The 22,312-nt window shown below is 38.7% G+C and overlaps 1 protein-coding gene across 3 annotated transcripts in view; it reads right to left on the bottom strand.

The window, feature by feature from the left end:
• The window catches only part of LOC145986437 (deoxynucleoside triphosphate triphosphohydrolase SAMHD1-like), a 130,056-nt gene that overhangs the window by 84,805 nt on the left and 22,939 nt on the right, over window positions 1-22,312 (bottom strand). For all 3 annotated transcript variants that reach the window (XM_083120454.1, XM_083120455.1, XM_083120453.1), the window contains exons 3-5: window positions 18,295-18,460; window positions 12,240-12,444; window positions 10,189-10,356 (exon numbers count right to left, since the gene is read on the bottom strand). In XM_083120454.1, coding sequence (XP_082976580.1) covers window positions 10,189-10,356; window positions 12,240-12,444; window positions 18,295-18,460 — 539 coding nt within the window. The remainder of the gene's footprint in view (window positions 1-10,188; window positions 10,357-12,239; window positions 12,445-18,294; window positions 18,461-22,312) is intronic.

The raw sequence follows: 22,312 nt of genomic DNA, 5'->3' as shown, positions 1-22,312 counted from the left end.
TTTCCACAAAAGTTGACTTCGATATTACGTGCATCATAACTCCCGTTTCCCACTTCATACGTTTTCCTAATTGAGTCGTAATATCTGCCAAAAAAAAGTGTTCCGTTGGCTGACTGACTTCTCCCTTTTTTCCTGTCAGCAAAGGGGGGGGGGGGAGGGGCGATTTTCTTGCTCGTGTGTGCACACGGGCTGATTACAGGCGAGGGTGGATGTGGGCCCACCCCTCTTCCTTTCCTATGACGTCTAAAATGGGGCAACCAGTTCTGGATATATTCTTGAAAACGAACAAAAACAGTAAAAAAAAAAATAATAACCCTCCCCCTTTTCCCAGCTTATTCTCCGCCACTGGTGTGCACGGCAATGTTCATAATTGCAGAATTCAGGTCTTTTTTTTATGCTGTTGTCTGCATAGGAAATATTACCCGTATTATTGTCTGTTGCATGGTAAAACGTAAAGCAAGGGTCATTTCTTTCTTTTTTACACTGCTGTTAAAAGTTCCGTCTTCGGCAGATGCGTTATCTTTAAAATGCTGGGATTTTTCTCTTCCGCCACCTGTTACTCGAACTTCCAGCCGGTCTCCTTGTTTTTTACGATGCACCTGGTGCCAGTGTTTTGTCTAGCGTCTGCAAAGCTCTTGCTTCCCGGTAACAGCTATGACTCATCCAGCGAAGGAAAAAGTTATTGTTTTGAATCTCGCAAAGCTGTTTTGATTTGACGATAACGAAATTCGATCTCCAGAAAGGAAAAAACAAGAGTTAAAATAACTTCATGTTCTGCACCTTCTGATAAGCAAAACTGTAAATTTAATTCGCATCCGCCTTTCTTCAGAACCATTCATGTGAAGAAAAAAAAAAGGGCTCAATGTAGGAATGGTCGCTGAGATCGTTTAAAAAGACATTATTCAAGAGGAAAAATATTGGAGGAGTGGGTGTTTGACATCGAGAATACTCCTAAATCCAATATTAAATCATTGATTAACGTGAGAGTAAATAACGATCTACCATTTTGATATGTAAAAATGCGCAGTTTCATAAAGCTTGTTTTCAGTTCATTTTATGCTGATGGGCTAATCGGGACTACATATACAGTTTAAAGTGAAATTTAATTCCAAACCTAAATGACTTTCGACTGGGACGCTGTTTAATGACGTGTCCTAGAATACGCATTGGGTGAAGACAGATCGCAATTTGCACGTTTCCTTTTTCACACTGGATTACAATGCAAGTCAAGGAAGGAGTTTGGACTACTCCCTTGAATGGGGAAGGGGGGAGGGTGAATGAAGTTGGTTGAAGCAAAGAAAACGTGGCTTTTGTTTTGCGATGTATTTTACACAGCCGAACCAGAACGAAAATTACAGCCCCACCTTTTTTTTTTCTTTTGCCTAGAAAGGTTGTGTTGTTTCTCCCGAGAGATCTAATCTTACCAGTTAATCTTGTAACAGACAATGCTCCAGTAGACCTGTATAAAATCCAACATTCATTCTGCCCGATTATCTCCCGACTTTTGCTGGTGCCAGTGTGACTGGTGTCAAGATTCTTCGAGTTTCGCTTGCAATAAGCGAGAGAATGTTTTCCTTTCTATAGGTCTCGGTGCAAACGGGTTTCTCATGAACTATAATTGTAAGAATTTCCTGGAAAAGCAACGACTGTGCACAATTGAAAGAAAGTAACATTATTTTAAATTATTTTTTGTGAAAACGTTTTCATGTTCTATTTTCTTTCTCACAACACGGATCCTGTGCATAACAGGTTGTATAACTACCAGGATAAATGGTGTTACCATCTCCTAGGCATCTTTGTGTCCGTTTGAGCTCCGTTTAAGCAGAAAATTGGGGCAAATTCCAATAACGACCCCTTCGAAATAACGACCCTTTTCCCAGGAACTGTGAAAGGTCGTTGAATCGAGAGTTGACTATATTATTGGTTATTATATTATAAGTATCCGTTGATATTTTTGCACCGATAGTAGACGATACCTTTGTCTTTGAGATGCTAGAGGCACACTAATTTCCAACTTACGTTTTGTTTTGAAAAAATAAAAAATGAAAAATAGTTGTGCATTTGTTAAATGAACCTGTACTCAAGTTTCTGGAAACAGCAAGTGTGTGACACAAAGATCTGTAAGAAAATAAGACTCGCGGTCAAGTAACTTGCAAATCAAGCATAACGTGAAATTATCCCCATAGGAGTTTGCTGGTTCTGTTTACTTCTCTTCGAAGTCTACCAGGCTTTGTTCGTACAGATGCGATCTCGTGTAACAATAACCCCAATGAGGTCCCAAAAGCCAATGATGCACCTGTTGGTAATCCTTCCACTTTCTTTGGTGTTTGCGGACATCCCTCTCATTAGTGACCTCCCGCAGTCAAAAAGGTCATCTCCCATTAAAGTGGTAGACGTGTCTCATACATAGTACATAGCATTTTCCTGGAAATTCAAATACCTGGGCTAATCCCCCTTTTCCTTTCCAACTTTAGACTTTTGTTTGTCCCGACTGTGAACGCGGCAGGGAAATAATTTTCTTTGAACGACAGATGATGGCAGTTAGTTTCTGGAAAGTGTAGTGATGGGTTTGGATTTCCTCCCACACCAAAAGATAGAACTATGCATTTAATTTTTCTTAGAAATCATTTACCGAAATTACATCGAAAGCAAAGTCACTTCGGATTATCACTGTACTGAAGTCAATCGCCTGATACGTATGTATAGAAGCAATAGACTGGTAAGATTTCATTCTCCCCTTATATCTCATTTACTACGCTAACCGGACAAAAAATTAGTCACCCTAGCGCGGAACCACGAAGGAGTCGTTAAACAGATACAGAAGCTGCAGCGGTTGAGTTATGTGGACAACTGCGCAAGCACTGCCTCTACGGAATCATAAGGCAGTAACGTTGAGTGAGACATTAGTGCTGCAAGTGGTATTTGTGTGTCTAGATGGGGAAATGCAAGGATGTGACAGAGTGGCAAAAAGGGGCAATCGTGTTTGGCCGTGCCCATGGCCATACGGTGAGTGAAGTTGCCTGATCTGTTGATGTTTCGCAGTGGACTGTTAAACGTTTCTACAAGCAGTGGTGTAACACGTGTGGCCATGAATCACGATGCCAGAATTGTGGTCGGAAAAAGATCCTAACTGATAGGGACCGGGGAAGAGTTTCAAGGCTTGTGAATCAAAATCGCTTCCAAACCCGACAATAATTGCTGCAGTTTGTTAATGAAGGTCCATCTCAACCTGATTGCGAGAGAACATTGAGACGGGAACTGCATGCAATGCAAATTTGGAGTCGGGTACCCAGCAAGAGGCCATTGCTCTCACAGGCACATAAAGTTGCACGTCTTCAATGGGCCAGAAATCACCGAACGTAGACAGTAGATGACTGGCGGCGTGTGATGTGGTCCGACAAATCATGTTTTTGCCTTTATTCAAATGACGCACGGCGTCGAGTGCACCAAAGGCCACATGAAGCATTTCATCCTCAATGTGTGGAAGGTCAGGTTCAAGCTGGAGGTGGGTCTGTGATGTTTTGGGGGTGTTTTGGTACCATGGATTGGGCCCCCTCATTGAGGTGTCCACTAACATGAAACAACATGTTTATTTAAACATTCTCGGTGATCAGGTGTTGCCCTTTAGCCAACATCTTCACGATGAGTATGCTCTTGACCGCTTCATTTTTCAAGATGACAACAGCAAAGTGCACAGGGCTGGAAGTGTATGTGACTGGTTTGATGAACACTCACACACTATCACATCTCGACTGGCCTGAAAATCAACTGATCTCAACCCCATTTTAAATCTGTGGGACCTTTTGGAACAGCGGGTTAAACAGCGAAATCAGCATCCTCGAAATTTGGTGGATTTGTGTGATCTAATCCTCAGCAAGTGGCTTAAACTGGATGCAATGTATCTGCAGAACCTTGTGGACGCCCTTCCTAACCGAATCCAGGCAGTTATCAAGGCCAGAGGTGGAGTTACACGGTATTAATGTGATTTCTCATGGGGTGACTAATTTTTTGTCCGTTGAGTTTAATTGTTATTCTCTTTGTTAAAGGACAAAAAAAAAACATGAAATTGGTTTCACATTACAGCTTTACTGTTAGTTTTAGACGTCATGTCTAGTGCTGGTAAATCGCCAATTATTCTTGTGTTCACAGATGATTTAATATTAGTTTGGGAAGAGCGATTCTTAAGTTTTAAAGGAGGTTGAAGAGGCATGATATCATTTTTCCACATTTTGGAAGAGGAGGACGATGACTACACGATTGCCTTGCTCTTAGCTTCACTTAATATTTCTCTAATATTCGAAACACCTGATCGAATGTTACTTCAAAAAATGTAAAGTTGAGATGCATCGTTGCAACAGAGCATCATTTGGTTGATTAATTTATTCATCGTCCCTTGTCAGAAATGCATACGTATAAAATGTAATAATAATAATTACACAGACACACACATATAATTTATATATATATATATATATATATATATATATATATATATAATGATCTTAACGATTTCGAAGTTTAATATCTCATGTTTATTTAGTCACAATGACATGCAAATTATTTGAAATGAAAGAAACACTCAAAAAGTTTTAGTGTCTGGCAAAGCTGATGTTTAGTTATGCATTCTGCCGCTAGGGTGACAGAAAATCAAGATGGCTGGAAACAAAGACAGGAGAGCATTTTGTGTCCTGGAATTTTATGTACAACACTCAGTTATTTGTGTCCAACGAAGTTTTAGGATGAAGTTCGGGTTAGATCCATCAACCAGTCACTTAATTCGGAGGTGGTGTAAATAATTTAAAGAAAAGGGGTGTATCTGCAAGAGGAAATCAACAGGCCGGCCAGGAGTTAGTGATGAAAGAGTTGATCGGGTGCATGCGACTTTCGTCAGAAGCCCCAAAAAATCAACGGTTCGTGCAAGCAGATAATTGAACATTGCCCCCACATTAGCACCAGAATGTCAGGAGGGAACTCAAGAGAAGGTTACCAAATCAATGGATAGGACGAGCTAGTCGTGAGGATCAGGTTCTGCTTCCTTGGCCCCCTGTTCGCCAGATATCACCACGTGCGACTTTTTTGTGGGGTTATGTTAAAAACCAAGTGTATGAGCCCCCCCTACCTAACAACTTAATTTACCTGAACTTAGAGAACGCATCCAAGAAGCAGTTGCGTCCATTGACTCAGAGATGTTGGAAGAGTGTAGGAAGAATTTGACTATTGGATTGATGTGTGCCGAATTACAAAAGGCACTCATATTGAGCACCTGTGACGTGGAACATAACACGAATGTATGTAAAAAAAAACTTTTTGAGTTTTTCTTTCATTTAAAATAATTTGCATGTCATTGTGACTAAATAAACATGAGATATTAAACTTTGAAATCGGGAAGATCATTTAGAATAGCCCTGTATTTATATGTATATATATTAGGGATGGGACCAATTAATCGGTACTCTATCGGTGTCAGCCGATATAGGCATATCGGTGTATTGGTTTATCGGTAAAATTACAGATTATTTTACCGATCTGATATATCGATAAATATCTGATAATTTAGTGCAAAATTCTGCCATTTTGTTGTAATTTTTATTGATAATCTCCATGCCCAACTTTCTAAAAAAGTAAATGTCTAAATATGCAACTTCTTTTGCACTGCAGCCACCTTGAAACACACATTTATCAAGGAGGTCAATGAAACTTTCAGGTTCTTCAAGAACCATTTCTAATTTTATATCCGACCGGTAGAATATTGGTACTTTATTGGTATCGGCCCATCCTTAGTATAAATATATAATAACACCTTTTTAAATTTGGAATTATACAAGTATCGGTATCAGTATCGGTATCGATTCAAATTGGTATCGGCTCAGCCCTAATATATATATTAGGGATGGGCCAATATGAAATTTTAGCCGATACCGATAAAGTACCGATATTCTACCGATCCGATATAAAATTAGAAATGGTCCTTGAAGAACCTGAAATTTTCATTGATCTCCGTAATAAATGTGTGTTTTGAGCTGATTGCAATGCAAAACAAGTTGAATATTTAGACATTTACTTTTTCAGAAAGTAGGGCATGGAGATTACCCATAAAAATTACAACAAAATGACAGAATTTTGCACTAAATTATAAGATATTTATCGATATATCGGATCGGTAAAATAATCGGTAATTTTACCGATAAACCGATACACCGATATGCCTATATCGGCCGATACCGATAGAGTACCGATTAATTGGTCCCATCCCTAATCCAATATATATATAGCCCCAATCCCACCACTCACTCAATCACTCACTGACATAAATGTTCTCCATGAAGGAAGCCCCGGAGGCGAAAAACGCCCGATTACGACCCCCCATGAAATCGTCCCAAAAGGCCGAGAAAATTCAAAAATCTCTCAATCGGCCCTTCCTTAAGGGTGAAAATGCCCTTTTCTCACGTCCTTAGCAACCGTTGCCACGGGCATTTCTTTTACACACATTGTTTCCTTCAATTCTTAATTGTCCAGCTGCATTATATTTCTCACAGATACGTAGCACACAGATGAATGAACTCCTGGTTTTGAAAAGGTGCCTCAAACAAGGGTGACATCTACATAATAAGGAGTTTCAGCCCAGATACAATTCCGTATATATTGTTATACTCAATGCGTAAATATCTACATCGTGCTTGTTTCAACTAAATGTTTAGGGGGTATAATGACATGCAATTCCTTAGGGCTTACGGTGCCTGTTGTTGTCCATGGAAACGGACGTTTCTAGGGAACTTAAAGAAAGTTTATTTTCACCCCGAATGCTACTGTAAGGGAATTATGGTAGAGTTTTCAATTGATTGATTGATTTGGTGTTTTAAGTCCACTTTGTGCACAGTATTAGAGCTTTCGAATTTTAAAATGTGAGCATCAGAATTCATTGCAGAGGAGAGATAGAAATTTGCGAAGAATGAAGGAAAACATTTCTTTATTTCAATTATGTTTAAAAATGTAAAACTGACTACAGAAGTAAAATGTTACTTTTCCAATTTAGTGTCGCTATTGAATTTGTTTACATAAAACATCTAACTAACTATCCTGAAACTGTTATTACTTACCCAGCTTATTATTAAGAAAGAAACCAATAATATTTTGATTATTTGTACATATTACAGCACATACACACATAAATTTACGTTCAAAACTTTCCAAATAAGCGAACCACGTCGGCGAGCGCACGAGACGTGGCCACAGGCCACGTCGAAAGTGCGCGAGTATATATATATGGATAAAAGCAAGGAGGGCCAAAAGGGCTAAGTAAAAATCAAAGAAGGTAAAAGGAAACACTCACCAAACAGTAGAAAAATTCAAAATATATATATATATATATATATATATAAAAATCAAAGAAGCTAAAAGGAAACACTCACCGGACAGTAGAAAAATTCAAAATTTTCGCTAATTTCATAGCATCATCGGTGTGAGGAGAAATACACGGAACCGGAAAAAATATATATATATACAGTCAACTCTCGATTCTACGACCCTGGATATAACGACCCTCTCGAAGTAACGACCCTTTCCCCGGGAACCGTGAAAAATTTGGAAAAAACTTGAAAAATCGAAAGAAATCGGCCGAATAGTAATACGTTTCTTGCACTTGTTTTATTCGCACCCATTACCTTCAAGAGCGCTCTACCGCTCGCAAGTGGGTCTGATCTAAAATTAGACACCACCACACCAAGCTTCAGTGATATCCAATAGCACTTGACCTCTACCTTCCCCTCCCCCTCCCCCAAGCGTGCCAATGTTATCCCGCACCCGACGGCCGCTACCCAACATGCTAGGCTTGTTTTGCCATTCTGATTTTGCATGCTATAGGATACGTGAGAAGAGAAGAACAAATGTGATTGGATGTTATTTTAAATCGACCTTGATAGATGCCTGGTGCCTGGAAGTCTGGACTGTCTGTTCAGCTCAGGTCTCCGTGAGTGAGCAACTCTTGGCCTTGTAGCCGACAACTTCCAGTAACCGCTTTCATTCAAAACGTGTTCTTTAACACTTCATAAAAAAGCGTAACTGTTAGAGATAATGAAAGCCACATAGGCCAACTAAAGATCATCAACCCGCTTAATGATTTGTCATCCAAGCTTCCGCAAAAGTTTACTTCGATCTTACGTGCATCATAACTCCCGTGTCCCCCCTTAATACGTTTTCCTAACTGTGCCAATGTTGTAATATTTGCCAAAAAAGTGTTCCGTTGGCTGAGTGACTTATCTCATTCTTCCTCTCAGCAAACATGTAGGGGGAAAGGGGGGGAGGGCAGCGATGACGATTGAGCCACGATTTTCTTGCTCGTGTGTGCACACGGGATGATTTCAGGTGTGGGTGGAAGTGGACCACTCTTCCTTTCCATTGACGTCTAAAATAGGGCAACCAGTTCTGGATACATTCTTGGATAAGCCCCCCCTCCCCTCCCAGCTTATTCTCTGCCACTGGTGTGCACGGCAATGTCAGAGAGGCACTGTGATAATTGCCGAATTCAGGTCCTATTTTTTTTTAATACTATTTACTGCATAGGAAATATTGCCCGTAAATGCTGTTGCATAGTAAAACGTAAAGCAAGGGTCATTTCTTTATTTTCACACTGCCGATAAAAGTTCCATCATCGACAGTTGCATTATCTTAAAATGCTGAGGATTTTCTCTTCGACCACCTGTTGCTCGAACTTCCAACTGGTCTTATTGTTTTTACGCTGAAGCTGGCGCCATTGTTTTGTCTAGCATCTGAAAGCTGTTGCTTGCCGATAACAGCAATGACTCATTAAGCGTGAAGCAAAAAGCCATTGTTTTGAATCTTGCAAAGCTGTTTTGATTTGAAGATAAGGAAATTTGATCTCCAGAAAGAAAAACGACAATTAAAACTTCATATTCTGCACCTTCTGATAAGCAAAACTCTAAATTTTATTTTGCATCTGACAAGAATAAACTTCCTCAACACTCGGAACGTTGGACGGAAATGCTCACAATATAATCGCTGCTTTTCTTCAGAACCATTCATGTGGGAGAAAAAAAAGTGCTCAATGAAGGAATGGACGCTGAGTTCGATTTAAAGAAACATTATTCAAGGGGAGGAGAGGATGTTTGACATTCAGAATACTCCTAAATCCAACATTAAATCATCGATAAACGTGAGAGTACATAACGATCTCCCATTTTGATATCTAAAAATGAGCAGGTTTCATAAAGCTTGTTTTGAGTTCATTTTATGGTGATGGGCTAATCGGGACTACATATACAGTTTGAAGTGAAATCCAATTCCAAACCTGAATTATTATCGACTGCGACACTGTTTAATGACGTGTCCTAGAATACGCATTGGGTGAAAACAGATCACAAGTTTTGTTTCCTTTTTCATGCTGGATTACAATGCAAGTCAAGGAAGGAGTTTGGACTGCTCCCTCGAGTGGGGAGGGGGATGACTATGAAGTTGGTTGAAGCAAAGAAAAAGTTGTTTTTTCTTACGATGTATTTTACACAGCCGAACCAGAACGAAATTTACAGCCCCACCTTTTTTTTTTCTTTTCATTTTTTGTCTGGTGCCTAGAAAGGTTGTGTTGTTTCTCCGGAGAGATCTCATCTTACCAGTTAATCTTGTAACAGACAATGCTCCAGTAGACCCGTATAAAATCCAACATTCATTCTGCCCAATTATCTCCCAACTTTTGCTGGCATCAGTGTGACTGGTGTCAAGATTCTTCGAGTTTCGCTTGCAATAAGTGAGAGAGTGTTTTCCTTTCCATAGGTCTTAGTGCAAACGGGTTTCTCATGAACTAGAATTGTAAGAATTTCCTGGAAGAGCAACAACTGCACAATTAAGAGAAAGTAATATTATTTTAAATCCTTTTTTCTTAAAACATTTTCATGTTCTATTTTCCTTCTCACAACACACATCGTGTGCATAACAGGTTGTATAACTACCAGGATAAATGGTGTTACCGTCTCCTAGGCATCTTTGTGTCCGTTTGAGCTCCGTTTAAGCTGAAAATTGGTGCAAATTCCATTAACGACCCTTTTTCTGGGAACTGTGAAAGATCGTTGTATCGAGAGTTGACCGTATATAAAATACACACACACACACAACCACACTATGTAACTTAGTATTTGTAACTTTCATATTTAAGTAAGCTATATTGATGGACGATCTTACCTCATACAGAAAAGGTTTCTTTTCACCATTCTCAACTACTCCATTAATCAATTTCCTAACCAGGCACAGTTCATCCAAATCTATGTTTTGTCTTTTCAGTTCATTTCTCAGTTGACCACCATTCTTATTTATCATATAGTCAAACATGGATAATGATGAATCTTCATGCTGTAGAAAAAATGATAAGGATATAGGCATGGTGCAACTTTACATAATTTTTAGTTAATCACAATTAAGTTGAATGAATGTAGTAATTATTACATGAAATTTATGAAAGAATAAATACAATGAACACAAAAATGCACGGCCCTTTTCCATTGGTTTCTATGAGTTACTGAGGTATTCTTTAAGCACTCACCTTGCATCCAAACTGCCACGCCGCTGCTGCCAAGAATGCTGGGAAGGCACGTGACAGCAGCAGCGGGGCACCGCAGATTATCTGCTGTCACCGGATCAGATGTCTACTGGGAACATGTGCGTTATTGAACTCAGACCTTACATACTGTACATTGAAATCTACACATAAGATACAAAATGTGCTAGTATGAAGGACGTGGAACATGACAAACTCTGCAAATGCAGGGAGGCTACCACTCCCACATTATCACAAAATAAGCTTACTCTATTGTCTCATGGCTACTAGAACCACCAAGAATTCTGCTTCGTAGATCATTCCTCTGGTATATGAAGAAAGTAAAGGAGTCAACGGGTGGATAAATAAAAATGGAAGGAAACAGTATACACGTAACACCTTAAATGATAAAAAAAAAATTCTGAAATGAAGTACTTTTTCATCCACAGCTGGAAGTCCATCTTTCTTTCCAGAACTGAAGAGCAGCCTGCAGTAGCAAAAAATTAAAGCTGTCCAGTGTCTGGTGAGTGTATTCTATTCCCTTCTCATTTGCTATATCTAGACACACAGTAGAACCCCAATTTTGTGTTCCTAGTAGAACCCCAATTTTGTGTTCCTGGCAGGGTGTGTAAAATTTCCTAAAAACAAAAATTCCTGGCTTTTACAGCTTTTCCAAACCAAGAACCAAAATTTTCCAGACCAGGTCATTAGGGCAATTCATGTATTTAAACATGTGTGTAAGAAGGTCATTACATTTTACCTAAACAGCACACTTAGAATCCAACTTAAGCAAGTTTTTAGAATATTTATTTCATATGTTAAAAGTAAAAATGAGAAGGGAATTGAAAAGAAATACTGACTAATGGTGAACAAAGAATTATTTATATAAAAATCATAACAATTTTAGTGTATATAATACATAATTATAGTAAATTTTAGAAAGATAGGTATTAATATCAACCAAACAAAACCCAAAATTGAAACAAGACAGTGGTAAATGCCAAAAGCCACTCACTGTAGTAGATTTCTGCTTGAAAATAGTTCAAAACATGATCCCTTTTCCTAGAGTATTTAATATGAAATTTGTACTGTAACTACCAGTAATATATGTATATCAAACTGAAGTATAATTTGTCCACAACAAATTAAAAGTTTCTTACTTGTCCTCTTCTTTCTTTAGTATACAATGTTAACTGGACATTATCAATTGTCTAGTGCCTTAAACTATACTTATTCTAACACTATGTTTCAAGAGAGAATCTCTTCTCTTGTTCACAGGTGAAACTTCCTTTGCCGGTGGTGGGAATTCAACCTATGACAGACCTATGATTTCATTACAAATCCGGTGCTTCAAAAACCTACTTCTTGTGCACTACTACAAAAATGTTCAGTTTTCCACAAACACAGTAAATTTCCCTGACATTTGATGAAAAAATAAGTTCCCTGATTTTTCAAGAATTTCCAGACTTGTAGACACCCTACCAGAATTTTATAGTTCTTTCCCATTATACATTCAATCTTCATATTATAAAATTTTACCCACTTTCTTTTATTTTCCTGCATTTTCAGTTTCTTCACCTTGGACCTCTGAAAAACGTAAAATTGAAGTTTCACTGCAATCGCACACAAACACTTATAAAACAAAACAAAAAAGAAGAAAATTACAACTTTCTTAAAAAATAATAAATGATTTTTATACCTTCCAAGGCTCGTTAGAATTATGCATTCTGTCATTCACAAAAAGTTCCCATAAGTGGGAGAACGGTCCATGTCCCATATCATGGCATAACCCAGCTATTTGAATACACAACTTTTCCTTTTCTGTTATTAATGGCTCACCGGTCCGACATGTGTCGCTGTTTCGGTTTAGAGCCTCTACCATTTGGCCTGCTAGGTAACATACCCTGTCAGAATAGAAGAAAAAATCACACACACAGCCTCCTGCTATACATGAAACAAGATTTTAAAATGTAAATATTATGCTATAAATACAGCAGAACCCCAATTTTACATTTTCGTACATTATACATTCAATTCTCAAGGTTTGAATGCACAATAATCTTATACATTTATTGCCGATTTTACATATTTCCATATCATAATTTTTTTTACAACTTGGTCTCCTGGAAACATAAAATTGAGATTTCACTGAAGATAACATTTGGCAAGGACAATCACTTCACTACAACACCTGTGTGTAATATTTTACACAAGAAGGCAAAGTATGATGGAAAATTTTAAAAAGTTATGATTGCACAATATTTATGAGAAAAATACAGATCGTAACAATTAAACAGACATGATTGATTTTTTTTCCTTCTTTTCATTTCTCTTGTTTTACATCATCTTTCTACCACTTTTAGGTAATTGTGACAATGAGGATGAAATAATGAAAACAAGAAAATGATAAACACTAAGAAAGGAACAGGGCTTGAACCTGAAATATTAGATAACAAGATCACGAGTTAATCACTGAAAGGACTCAGACATAAGGGTGGCAGATCCCTTGCCAATTGCACTTTTTTATGAATACAGAAGGTTGTTCGCTTTATATCCGACCATGTTTGATGGGTATTCACCTTAAGAGATACCACACCGCCACCACCGATCATGTTCTATTGGACCCCCAGCATTGTGGACTATCGCACGGCATCGCAGTTTCCATTGCAGCAAGCTCTGGTGGAGGACAGGCATGGGAGTTCTGTCCCACTCCTCCCTGCAAGCTTTCCATAGACCATCCAGGGGGCGCAGGCGGCGATGTTGAAGACGTAGTTTCAACAGTCCAAATGCGCAAAAATCCATTGGACTGGCATCTGGGCTTTTCACAGGAATGTCTTCAAACGGAATGACACGAATTCCTAATTCCTCTGCCATTTCCTGATAAAAACGTAGTGATGTTCTGGCGGTATGACTCGAAGCCTTGTCCATATGGATCATCACCTGGTTCGCGTCAATTCCATATAATTTTGGGATGTCTCTCCGATAGATAGGTGTCAGAATGGAGTCTTGGAAGTACCTGGCATTCACCTTCACGTTTCTGTCCACCTTGCATATCATCAACTTACCCTCATATCTGAATCCCGTCACAACCATAAAGCCACGAGGGAAACTTTCCCTGCACTGACGAACAAAGCCCCTTGCCGTCAATGCCAAGGTATGTGATCGCCCGAATATGACCACCAGCAGTGAGATGGACATATGATTCATCCATTGTGACAACTTTCTTCCATTTGGAACCCGCCAAGTACTTTTCATACAGTTTCACAATGTGTACGTATGAAAACTTAGCATGGAAAAGGGCCATTACATAACCCTCCCAATACCGGTTGATTTTCAGCGCCATTTGATAACATTCACTACCAACACTCACGCACGTACAAGGTCAGACACAACACTGCTCCCGCCAGCAGACCCATAGTTCCAGCATGATACGCTAGGTGGCAGCACTGAATCGACAATGGTCGGATATAAAGTGAACAACCTCTGTAGTTATCTGATGCCACTCATATGTTATCTCATCTAACAGTATTTGGTTGGAAAGAATGGCTATATCAGATGATTAATTCTGAAGTCATCAGTCAATGGCTAGCTTTATGGAAATTCAAGCAATGTTACAAATTGAATATTGCCTAAACAGTCTCGACTCTTATTTTCAAATACAATAAATTAAATTTTACTACAAATTTCCTGCAAGTCCAAATTTTTAGATGATGCAATGGCAGAAATAGATTCATATAGGTGGAAACATGCTTATGAGTCATTCCATACGAAATCACCACAGCTCCCAACCTGACCATGAACATTTTGAGTCTCATCTGTCTTGTAATTGTAAAATTATTCAAGGTCAAAGTTCACAGAAATTGCCCTTTCTGAGCTCGTTTAGCTATACTAAATGTGCTGTAACTCTGCTCCTATTTTGCCTAGGAAGCTGAAATAAAGTTTATTGTGCAGGGAATGGAACAAGTTTTTCAATGATATGTAAAGAGCTTACCTTTGAATAAAAAGAAAATTTTGTCACGTGACGAGCCTTGACCTTGAATATCTCAAAACATGTCATCGCCAAAATTCGTGAAAAAAAATATTTGGCACACCATGCTATACTCTAAAACATATGAAAAAATTCAACTGGGACTGCAATGTGATCAGAAGATACAAGATAATATGTGTAGCTATGTGACTGATAAAGGTCTCATTACAATGCACCAGGGTGAGTCAAAAGTCCTTTTACACCTCCTATAAAATGTTAGGGAGTTACACTGGGTACATTTGGTCACTATAGACACATGTTAGGCCCAGGGGGAACCATAGTGTATGTGTCAAGCAGAGGTATGCCATATTGTTAGCAGTCATATTGAATTCAACTCAAATGTTTTCAATGGAAAGGGAGTGATGTGATATATGAAATCAGGCCAAAATTTCATGCGAAATGCAGTGGCAAAGGTTTTTCCAACGTATTTGTCACCAGCAAAAAAGTAATGACTGAATGCTTTTAAACATTTTCTTCTTTTCGAAATGTTATTCAGGCTGTGTGGAGAAATGGAGACATCTATTCCCTGATAATCCAATGCCAGGAAAAAGTGCAGTGTATGATCCTGTGCGATGATTTCGTGAAACAGGCTTTGTGCATCATTGACCATGAAGTGGAAGACCCAAGGAAGATGGTGTTTACAGGAACATGGTAACCATTTTCAGCACTTAATATAGACTGGCAACCGTCCACAGAGAGTGCAGCAAGACCCCCATAGTGTTTCCATATGATTGTGTTGCGTTGTGTTGTGTTTGGACAGGTTTTTTTTGGTGCTCTTAAATTAATGTGCCATCTTGTTCATGTCTTCATGACCATTGCCATTACAATATTATGCACCTTTGGTTTACACATTATTTTCTGTGTCGTACAAGAACTAGTGCACTTATGTACATATTCCTTACGTTGCCATGTGTATCACATTCTCCACAATAAATTCTTCAAAAGTGAGTGTGTGAACTTTTCAAACACCCTGTATTAGGATGCATCGAGATCACACTGATGCTTTCGAATAGTTGAATATTGTGAATGGTGTCTCATACCATTACAGTGTGAAGATTCCTTTAAAATGAAAAGTGCTTCACAGTGACGAGGCTAATTTTATGTTCATGGTGAAATTAATAAAATAATATGTAATACCTGTGACATACATTAGACAGATTATAGCCGAATTGCTGGTGCTGGTAAGCTAATGGTGTGGTATGGTGTATGGAGAACAGGATTGATTCATGGTAATCCGGTAGATGGATTGCAGGCAGGGACCTGCTGAAAAGCCTGTACATTCTTCAGATCAAACACCTTAGGACTTTTACTTTCAGGAACACTTGAAGGCAATGGTATATGCACTAAAAATCTGTGATATTTAACTTCTTGCAATGATGTCACATCTGCTACATTGGAAAATATTCTGTGTGTGTTTGAGAGACGTCAACGAGTGTGCATACAGGAACATGGACAACATAATGACCAGATATTGTAAGTGGAATATATGTTTATAACTCTTACTGGTTAGATACGTTGGTAAAACAGTCGCCACTGCATTTCTCGTGAAATTCTAGCCTGATTTGATATATCACATCACTCCCTTTCCATTGAAAACGTTTGAGTTGAATTCAATATGACGGCTAACAATATGGCGTACCTCTGCTTGACACACACTACTATGTTTCTCCCTGGGCCTATACGACACACATTTTTAGAAGCGATATCGGGCGGAGCTACGGAAAGCGTGTCCTTGGCGACCATCCAATGGCAGGAGTGCAACGTTGTACAGTTAGGAGACTGCGGCGCGCAAGTTAAACGCCGTGTTCTGTATTTTTTCTTGCACGCAAAACGTTTGCATAAAACTCGCCACTTTAAGGTTAACCATAATATGGGGCACGACATTTTGAACATGACCGTCCAAGTCCCATGAATTTCCGTCGCCAACAGCCGGAGTTATCGCTTCTCAAAGAAACACGGGAAACAACACGTGTCTACACACACACACACACAATGACCCCTTTTGTTTTCCATCCGTGTTCAGTCTGTTTGTTTTTTCGTTGCCACCGAGTTGACCCTGCTGAGTTGTGTCTTGGTAAAGCTATGGGTGTCAAATTCGGCTGAATATACACAATAACCGTTCATTGCTGTTGGCGTTCACGAACATTGCGAGTCAGTTAAGTCAGTTTGAGTTCAACGTTTTCGTAACAAGGGCGGTGTAAGATAATTATACTCGTACGCCACGAAGAGCAATTGTGAGAGGATTCAATACAGCACTTATTGATTGATTGATTCGATTTATTTTACTTCGCTTTTCTGCCACTTTTGGCTAATCGCAAAGATGAGGATGGGTGGTGATATGATGAAATTGATGAAGGGAAACTTACAAACACCTATGCCTTGGCCGGGATTCGAACCCGAGAACCCTGGTGTCGTAGCATGCTGTGTAATACAGCCATTATGTTCGATAGATGTGCAATAGTTTGTGTTCCGTGAGTGTTATTAAATAATGTCGCGCCAGCCGCTATGGTGAAGTGGTTAGCATATCGCGATACAATGCCAGGATCCTGGGTTCGAATCCCGGCCTGGACATGGATGTTTTTGAATGTCCATTTATCAATGTCATTATATCATCATTCATTCCCATCTTCGCAATTAGCTAAAAGTGACAGAAAAGCAAAGTAAATCAAATCAAATTAATAACGTTGCTCTCGAAACGTAGTACCAGTAGTACAGGCACCGAGGGTGTGGTGTATTTGTTTTTACTGTGTTGCATAATATAAAACAGGGTAAAGTATCTACCACAGAAATCAGTAATCCCGTATTCAAATCTCCTGGGAAACATGCCAGAAAACAGAAACGAGCGATGATGATGATGACCTTGCAGTTCCTCTATAATAAATTCCTTCAAACTTCTTTCAGGTACGAGTTTCTCTTATATGCTGCAGTGATATGATATAATCCTGTGTAGAACCCTTCACTATATATTTCATTGTACTCAAATATCACGTGCATTCATTATATATAAAAAGTTGAATATTGGACACAACGAATTCTCTGTGTTCCCCTTCCGCTAGCAGTTAGTTTGACAACAGTGCAAGAGCGCTGGCAGCGTATTGGTCACATAGCTACACATATTTTTTTGCATCTCCTGATCCCATTGGAGTCCCAGTTTGATTTCTTCATATGTTTTAGATTATAGCATGGTGTGCCAAATATATTTTTTTTCACGAATTTTGGTGATGACAAGTTTTTAGGTATTCAATGTCAACGGTCAAGGTCACGAGACAAAATTTTATTTTTATCCAAAGATTGGCTTGTTACATATCATTGAAAAACTTGTTCTGTTCCCTGCACAATAAACTTTATTTCAGCTTTATAGGCAAAACAGAAGCAGAGTTACAGCACATTTAGTATAGCTAAACGAGTTCAGAAAGGGCAATTTCTGCGAACTCTGACCTTGAATAATTTTACAATTACAAGACAAATGAGACTCAAAATTTTCATAATTATTAAGTTCCATGCATAGTTTAAACTCCTCAAATTTCATTAAAATCGGAGATGGTCAGGATGAAAATTGCACATATCTGTGTTGATTTGGTATGGAATGGCTCTTATATAGTTTACAGTGGTAATGGAACAGATTTGAGGCAGGATTACAGAAATTTTGTTAACTGGAGGAGAAGGGAAGTTGATTGACTATAAGGAGGTCAACACAGAAACGACAATTAACCATATATATACTTACCCCAGACTATGCTCAAAACGATTATGACATGCACCAGGGAAGACAAAATAGCAGGATCCAACTTGCTTTATGTTACGTAAACGTTGAAATTCTAGTGTGTCAATTATTTTAACACAAACAGATGGAATCCTTATGTGTCCATGAACAGAGTCATTGAAAACTTTGTCTAAAAAATAAGACAAGAAAGGCAATTTAAACAAGTAACAGGAACTATAATGAATACACCACAAATCTCATATATTTACACTTATCCATCAAGTTCAAATTTACTGCATTTAATGTTCCCACTAGAACATATTAATCTACCAGAGTTTTACATTAAAATATTCAAATTGACAGCAGAGATAAACAAAAATTACAAAAATAGCAGAATTTGTTTTGATTGATACTTTTGATATCCTGCAAGATTTTCAGGCACCAGAAAGTTATGTAATGTTTCTTAGACAATATTTGTCAAAAAAAAAAAAAGCACTGTCTCCTGATAAAAGGGGAGTGTACCCTGAATTAATTTTAGTTTTTTTCTGGTCCTGGGTCCAGCAATAGCTTAAGAAGGTCAACAGAGACATGCATGTATTATTAAAAAGATAATTGCTGAGAGGTACACATAGCATCCTACCACAACATAGGAACAGAAAAGCAGAAAGTTAATATTCCATTGCAAGCAGTGGTGGAGCAGTTGTCCCCACAATTCAGGGGGAAGGGGGCTTGAAGGTGTAGGGGCCGCACAATGTTCTCTCTGTGTTACTAAACATTTTTTGTAATCCCAGACTTGAGGTGAGCACTGAATAGAAAGACCCCCACCCCTTTTATTTTTAGAACTTGCAGTAGGTATCAACATATTTAGCTGCATTGTATGAGTCAATGGGCACAACAAATAACTTTTCATGGCTCAGTGCTCATAAATATTATTTTTTATTTGGTCTAGGAATTAATTTGTGCGGTTGTTACGCACACATTGAAGCTGTAGTTCAAACACAAAATACATAAATACCTTAAGAAAAATATTGTCCATCGCGAGCCACCAGTTTCGCCCATCTGTCAGGCAAGTTACGGATTCCGTGGCGAAAGAAGTCCTCATCCTTTGAAGCGATCCAGTCAGAGACCCATTTTTCGATATCTTCTGAAGAAGTGAACTGCTGTCCAATCAAATCGTTATTCATGCAATCGAACAAGTAGTAGTCCGAAGGAGCAATGTCTGGTGAATACGGCGGGTGGGGTAAAACTTCCCATCCGACATTTTCTAAATAGGTTTTGACCGGTTTTGCGACATGTGGGCGAGCATTATCATGTTGAAAAATAAGTTTATCATGTCTGTTCTCCCATTCTGGTCGTTTCCTGGCCAGAGCTTGCTTCAAACGCATTAATTGTCGTCGACAACGTTCTCCATTAATAGTTTCACCCGGTTGCAGCAGCTCATAGTATACCACAGCTTTCATATCCCACCATATGCACAGCATAACCTTTGCACAGTGAATATCTCGTTTCGGTTGTGATGGACCTGGTTCACCTGGCTTCACCCTGGCCTTTTTTCATTTCGGGTTCTCGTAATGGATCCACTTCTCATCGCCAGTAACAATGCGATGCAAAAACCCCTTTCTTTTCTGTCTTTGAAGCAGCAATTCGCAAATGGTTTTTCATCTTTCAACGTCTCTGTCTTTCAATTCATGTGGAACCCAGTGTGACATCTTTTGAATCATTCCCATGGCTTTGAGGTGTTTGAAAACTGTTGTTTGATCAACGCCTAATGCTTCTGCAAGTTCTTCCTGCATTTGACACGAATCCTGATCGAGCAATGCTCTCAATTCTTCGTCTTCAAATTTTTTTGGCTGTCCAGGTCGCTCTTGGTCTTCCAGGCCGAAATCACCACTTCTAAACCGTGCAAACCACTTCTGACACGTTCGCTCAGCTAGTGCATGGTCACCATACACTTCCACCAAAATACGATGACTTTCGGTAGCACTTTTCTGCATGTTAAAGTAATGAAGCAGAACACCCCACAAAAACACTTTATCTGGCACGAACTGCGCCATGTTCAGTTGACTACAAAATGCTGTTGTTGACGCGTCAATCAACTGCCCTATACTACGAACGATGCACGCTGACCGGAGTTTTCAACGCATGTGTGGATACACGGAACTGTGGGACGATACGCTCGTTACGCCATTTCTTGTCCAGGCGCATGAATTAATTCCTACACCAAATAATATGTGGGAGGTGGTTGAGGGTTTTTTAGTGACATATCATAAAATGATGCCTGTGATGATAAGGAGCATATTGACTCAACCTGAGGGGCTCGACCAACTGGATGTGTATGTAGGTCCCATCTGATTGAGGATGAACTTACTTGCTTGTGGATGTTTATCAACAGGAAAAAAAGAAAAAAAACTCATCTCATACCTTTATACATTGTTTGTTGTAGACTTATAGAGTGTAAATTGCCTACAGTTATGAATCTAGTATGAAGAGCCAGTTGCTCAGCCAGTCAGTCTCTAATTGCCACACAAAAAACAATCAAACTTGGTAATTCATGGACTTTTACCACAAAAAATATTTTTAGGTGTGGTATTTAAAATGGAACTTCCCACCAATTTTTTTCAAGAGGGTCCCAAGCCTTTCATATTCAACTAAGAGCTAAAAAAATATTCTCACATTGTCCACATCTGTTATGCGTTACACATTATTCTCGATTTTAGATATACTATGACAAAGTAGTTGGTTTTCTTTTTACTGTTAAACAATTCAAAAGGGCCCAAAAACTCAATACAAAGTAAGGCCCAGGGAACTATTATCCGCTTGCCCTAAGGCCAGTACCTATCACACAGGGTACATTATTTTGGGTGATTTTGTGAAATCCCTTCTGCTCTCGTATTGAAATGTTTTGTACATTTCTGTCGAACCTATTCTTCCTTCCAGTGTGTTATGATTTCATTATGATCCACAGTGTTTGAAGTTGAAATTCCTAGCTGGTAGTGGAGTATATGCTTGGTCGAGTTTTTGGTATGGAGGGAGGATGCTTTATGAAAGTTTTCTTAACTGGGGTCTAGCATCACACTTCTCTGTCCCTATTTGATAGTCAAAATTTTCTGGATTGTACTGCGACAAGTTATACTTCTTGTCTAACTTAAGTTAACTTGCTGCGACAAGTTAGAAATGCACATTTTACATTATTTATTTATCTGTTGTATCTTATTATTAAAATGTGTTACTATGTAGTATATTTAGTACAAGTATTGCAGCACAGGGAATAGACAATACAGTAGTATTTCTAATAGAACAACATCAAAATCGTTAAAATGCTGCACCTGCAAGAAGAAATTGCATGGCCAAGTCCTGTGAATACGCTGGATGGGGAATAAATTCAAAGTAAAATTCGTGCAATTTTGCCCTAGTGGTGCTCGATTTGTGGGATGGCCCATTTATCTGTTCAAGAAGCACTTTTGGGCCTGTTGGTAAAGTGATCTACTCACCTAATTAACTGCAGTATCATCTCCTGAGAATTTACTAAAATATTCAAACAACCCTCGTATAGTAGGATACAAAAAGTAAGGACTATATTTTTTAAAATTTGATGTTATTAAACAACTCCAATAATATTGCTTGTGTCTGGTAATGCAACAGCCTACATTCATGCGGAGTGATTAGCACAGCATGCTACGATGCCACGGATCACGGGCTTGGCATGGTGTTCTTTTTTAGTTTCCCTTCATCATATCAGCCCTCATTCTCATCGCCACGATCAGCCCAAAATTGTAGAAAAGTGACGCCAAATAACAAAACTGGAAGAAAATAAAATTGTAATGCAGCTATAGCTAATATAATCCTTCGCAACCATCCTATGAAGATGTCAAACACAGATAATTGTGAGTGAAGCAAGCAGGAAAATTTTTATATCTATTTGTTTGCAAACCTACAAGAATATGAATTTAATTCAATTTGACATCAATACTTTCACAGGATTTTTCTCCATTTGCTCATATGCGGCAACAACTAAAAGGTTGCATCACTAAGAAATGGGAGG

The sequence above is a fragment of the Lepisma saccharinum genome, chromosome 4 (assembly GCF_977018435.1).
Source record: "Lepisma saccharinum chromosome 4, izLepSacc3.1, whole genome shotgun sequence".
NCBI classification, from domain to species: Eukaryota; Metazoa; Arthropoda; class Insecta; order Zygentoma; family Lepismatidae; genus Lepisma; species Lepisma saccharinum.
Note: the sequence above shows the minus strand (reverse complement) of the source record. Positions and strands in the feature narration are given on the sequence as shown.